The sequence below is a fragment of the Triticum aestivum genome, chromosome 4A (assembly GCF_018294505.1).
Source record: "Triticum aestivum cultivar Chinese Spring chromosome 4A, IWGSC CS RefSeq v2.1, whole genome shotgun sequence".
NCBI classification, from domain to species: domain Eukaryota; kingdom Viridiplantae; phylum Streptophyta; class Magnoliopsida; order Poales; family Poaceae; genus Triticum; species Triticum aestivum.
Window position 1 is genome coordinate 133646397 of NC_057803.1, and position 4796 is coordinate 133651192.

A 4796-nucleotide genomic window follows, 5' to 3' on the forward strand; every position below is an offset into this window, starting at 1 on the left:
AGGAGTTAAAAGATTTCGAGGATTTTGTTAGAGATGCACTAAAGATTGTATAATGTATATGGATCCTGGTCTTGTGAGTTACTCCATTAATGTCCCTTTTTGAGTAGTACTCAGTCAGGACTAGACTGATTGAGTGCATCTGCATTCATCATTTGCTTCTTATTACACATTGTACGTGACAGTTGACACTTTACCAGTTTGATTTGAGAGTAAAGAGAAAGGAGACCTACGCATGCCTCTAGAGCTAAGAACTTTATTCCACGTAGTATTACTATTATCTACGGAGGAGTGCAGACTAGGTCATGCCCCTGCACATCTTTGCTTAGCGTTATAGTTCGTGTGCACAGCAGTTGTCGAACGGCTACTCGTCGGATGAAACAAAAGCGAGCAAAGAGAAGGAGCATACGAATCACCATGAGTGAAGGACACAGATGCACGTCCGGCCTTTATATCACCCTTGATCACCAGAGCACCAGTACGGTGCAATGCTCCTCAAAACTTGATCTACACATCTCACAACCTTTTTTGCAGGAGGGGAAAATGAGCCAGTCAAACACAGCCCACCACATATTTCATCACCCTAAAACCTTCCATTTCTTTTGAACAAAAAGAATCACAGGTTAACCGCACATGACGGCTTTACGCAACCAGCAGAAAAATGGTGAAAAATGAGTTCTTTCAACTGCCCTTTACTCTTCTGTTCTGTATCTGTATGCAACACTCACTGGAGGAGCCTCGTTGGAGCTCCGTTTTAATTACCTATGGGACGGAGGCTACTGTTGGTGTTGGGCGGAGGCGCCGGAGACGATGCGGGCGTAGAGGAACTGGTTCCAGGTGTCGGGCAGGCCCGGCAGGCACCAGTGGATGCAGTCGGCGTACGTCTTGGGGTTGGCCTGCTGCTCCGGCGTGAGCAGCTTCCCCTGCCGGAGCGTGTGCACCGAGGTGTGCGCGTCCTTGCGGAGCTCCGACAGCGCCGTGATGTCCACGAAGTGCACCGGCACGCGCCGGAACGTCTTGAGCACGTCCTGCGCGCCCGCGTAGAGGCGCCAGTCCGTGCCCACGTCCAGCGTCGCGCTCCGGTTCGCGATCGGCTGCGTCTCCATGGCGCACTTGATGCCGCCCTCGTTGCCCCATGCCTCCGGCCTGTGTTTGTTGTTGACATGAAAATGGCACCCGTTCGTTAGCTTGAATAATACGGGACATGAGGGACAATTCGACAATATCAAGTTTAATTAGCAGGACAATGTACGTATGATCGAGAATAGATAGGTGGCACGTGTGCATCTCCGAAGGTTAGAGGTCCTCTCGCACCACCAACTTCATTTAGATGCATGGTAAAGCAAGTGTGACTTCTTAGGTAACATCGGACAATCCCTGTCATTGTTTCCCTTTTGTGCGAATTAAGGCAATGCTCAAGCTCAACTCAACACCTAATTATTGAAAGAGAGATCTCACTGCGCGCGGGGTCCCTCTCTCGATAAACCAATCCTCAAGGAAACCATGTGATACGTTTGGAGCATACACTGCACACGCATGTTTTTCTGAATCTGAACTGAAGCAAAGAAACTCCTTCGGAGAAAAGAAAAAAACTGAAGCGAAGAAAAAGATGGAACGTGTACGTACAATGCAAGCAAAGAATGAGAGGTGAGACGTATGTATAGTATAGTAGGGCTTACGTGATGTGGTTGGGTGACATGCCCATGAAGAAGACGGTGGTGCTGTTGGGGTCAATGTTGCGGTCGACCCACTTGGCCCACGTCTTGAGCACCTCGCTGTACGCCACGGGCCGGTCCACCTCCTCGTACTCGGTAGCGCCCTCGTCGAACGACCCTTTTTTTCTGTCCATTCATCATCATTTTTTGGTTCAAATTCAAAAGAGAACGCACCGTACGTAGGTGTCGAGTGCCACGAGTCGTCGAGATACCAAGCAACTGAGATGTCCACATAGTATTACAACTTACAGGACTTTCATGTCGAGCGCGCTGAGCCACCAGATGTAGGTGTTGAAGACGAGGTAGTCGACGCCGACCCAGTTCTTGGCGTGCTTGGCGATGGAGTGCCACTGTATGACCCGGTCCGGGACGCTGTGCACCTTGGGGTTGTCCGAGTTGGACTCCACCAGGAAGGGCGCCCAGTAGAACTCCACCGTCGCGTTGTAATCCTGCAGCACCAGCATGCAACGTGACCATCCATCCATCCATCCATGAGTTGCTAGACTAGATCGCGTCGCAAGAGGGATTAGGCACGTACGTGGGCGTAGAAGACGTTGCTGGATCCGTTGTTGACGAACTTGGTGAGGGTCTTGTGGCCCTTGGGGATCACCGACTGGACCAGGCACACCATCGACTCCCACTGGTTCCGGTTCAGCGAATCCCCCACGAACATCAGCCGCTTGTTGCGCAGCCGCTCCAGCAGCAGACGAGCGTCGAACCTGCAGTTTCATGGCATGTTCAACACTTTTCAGCCCCACATCCCTAGCACCTCAAACTAATAGTATTACAGTTTTGCTAGAACTCATCTAGATGAGATATAATTTGATCTCATTCATCTTTTATAGCCATTGGATGTGATGTTATAAGATGCGTGTGTGCTGACGTGGGTTGTTTTTGTTCTTGATTTCCAAGTGAATGAGACCAAATTATATCTCATTTAGATGAGTTCTAGGTACTCCCATAGTATTATGCCACTTGCGCCGTCGTGCCGAAAATGGTGTTTGTCTCATTTTACTATCATACCCATACAGTAGTTTATTTGGAACATTCTATTTTAGTGCCCTTGACACGGCTGACCTCCTAGTGGCGTTTGTCTCATACTCTGACAAATGCAGAAAATGGGACTCCCAGATTAACAGGAGTAGTAAAAACAGACCGGCTCGTACATGCTGACAAACCAGACCGGCCATTGAGCCTCACATCCCCGCGTGGAACCCGAATCTCAGATTGCAACCCCACAAACCAAACCGCTCAGAAAAACCGGCGTAAAACGGTCACACGACAAGGAAAAAGAAAACGTACCTGGGGAGGTCGCAGTCGGTCGGCTGCCACCGCCACTTCTGATACGAGTCGTCGCGGCGGCCGTTGCGCATGCAGGTCACCTGCTCCGTCAGGAACTCGCACTGCGTCTCCTTGTACACCGGCGCGTTCACCTCGTCGTACACCCAGCTGCCTCGGTACAGGTCGCACGTCGCCGGCACGCTCACCACCTCCCGCAGCGCCGCCGTCGCTGCCGCGGCCTTCGCCGTCGACGCCCGCTCGGCCGCCTCCTCGTCCTCCCTCCGCTTCGCCTCCTCCGCGCCGCCGCCTCCCGTCACGTTCGGGAGCGTCACGTCCCTGTCCTTCTCCTGCCCCTCCTCCTCCCTGCCGGCATTGGCGCCCACCGTGTTGGCGTGGGCGTTGGAGACGGCGCTGGCCTTGGCCACCACCACCCCGGTTCCGGTGGCGTTCTTGCCGTTACCACCGGCGCCCGCGCTGGCTACCGGAAGAAGGGCCCCGGCGGCGGGCGCGTCGAGGACACGCACGATGGCCTCCTCCCCGCGCATGGCGAGGGTGGTGACGGCCTGGTGCGCGGCGGCCTCGGCCTCCTGCAGGAGGTGGAGGTCGGGGGACTTGGCGCGGAGCGCGCCGGCGCCGGCGCCGAAGGGGAAGTCGGCGATGGACTTGATGTCCTCGTTGTAGAGGAAGGTGGCGAAGACGAAGAGCGAGAAGACCACCGCCGCCATGGAGAGCGGCGTGCCGTTCTTGCGCGCCGCCACGCCCGCCCCCAGCGCGGCCTGCTTCATCGCGTAGGGCGCCGACCCGAACACCGACTTGCGCCGCTGCTGCATGCTGGGCGGCCTCCCGCTCCCGCCCCCGCGCTTTAAAGGAACTTACCGCGAATGGATCGACCCCCCCGGCCGGCCGGCCTTTGCTTGCAAGCCCAGGGAAGATGGAGTAAACAAAAACTTCTTTACTTCTCCGCTTTGCTAGCTCCTAGTGGTGCCTATCTAGCTCTCTCCCTCTATGAAATGAAATGAAACGAGACGAAAAATGGAGAGCTGCTGCTGCTGCTTCTTCCTCTCCCGCGTTCTCGCGGTGGCTTGCTGTCCTTCTCGCCTGGCTATGTCGTCTGGCTATATACGAGGCTATCACTTTACGAGTTTGGTGCCTCCCGCTCCCTTTGTTGGGCGTTTGATCGCCGTTGCGTTGCTTTGCTTCCCTTTGGTATGTTTGGTTTGGTTGGCCTGCCTTTTCTTTTATTGTTGCGGGATCTCTCCTCCCCACCAACACTCCCCCTCCTCCTAATTACTCCCTCTCTCTATATATATTTGGTAGGAACTAATTCTCTTCAATTTCCTCCATTCTTTGGAATTTTATAGATAGCTTTTACAACATTTACCATGTGGCCCCCCATCTTCGACCTTCGTATATGGGGTTGGTCAAATGAGAAACACGCAAGCTTGTAACCATTGGGGGTTTAATTTCGAGGTTACATTGGCATTGCCTTGCCAAACATATCCATCAGTTACTTGCCTTGTTGGCGTGCATGCATATTTTGGGGAAGCATATTAAATTGTTGCTTGCCAATTGATATTCCTCTTTTTGCGCTTTTCGTTTTTGGTGCGAGATGCAGATGGTTGTATGGTCGCGAGTATGTTCGTTTGTGACATGGAGTGGTTAGACTGTGCCTGTCTCGCTCGCCTGGGATGGTGGCGAGATCGGGAAGCAAGCAATGGTGAGCGAGCGAGCGTACAGACGAGGCAGCCGCAGCCCCACCCTGGCCTTGAGGGCCGGCTTCTTCGTCGCTACTCCATTTTGTGT

General features: G+C 53.6%; 1 protein-coding gene across 1 annotated transcript; it reads right to left on the reverse strand.

Moving 5' to 3' along the window:
* Positions 1–541: 541 nt before the first annotated feature.
* LOC123085577 (protein trichome birefringence-like 28) lies at positions 542–4249 on the reverse strand. The gene is made up of 5 exons (XM_044507243.1): positions 3015–4249; positions 2251–2431; positions 1962–2161; positions 1677–1838; positions 542–1143 (listed from the first exon to the last, which is right to left on the reverse strand). Exons 1-5 carry the CDS (start codon positions 3821–3823, stop codon positions 774–776), a joined length of 1722 nt encoding a protein of 573 aa, XP_044363178.1. The 5' UTR covers positions 3824–4249; the 3' UTR covers positions 542–773.
* Positions 4250–4796: the final 547 nt, after the last annotated feature.

What these genes read in the sequence shown, in the direction of transcription:
- LOC123085577 (XM_044507243.1), bottom strand. Translation starts at nt 3,823, where the DNA reads ATGCAGCAGCGGCGCAAGTCGGTGTTCGGGTCGGCGCCCTACGCGATG. An exon ending in ACCGACTGCGACCTCCCCAG is followed by an intron (nt 2,432 to 3,014) that starts GTACGTTTTCTT and finishes ATGAAACTGCAG; the next exon opens with GTTCGACGCTCGTCTGCTGC. An exon ending in GCAACGTCTTCTACGCCCAC is followed by an intron (nt 2,162 to 2,250) that starts GTACGTGCCTAA and finishes CTGGTGCTGCAG; the next exon opens with GATTACAACGCGACGGTGGA.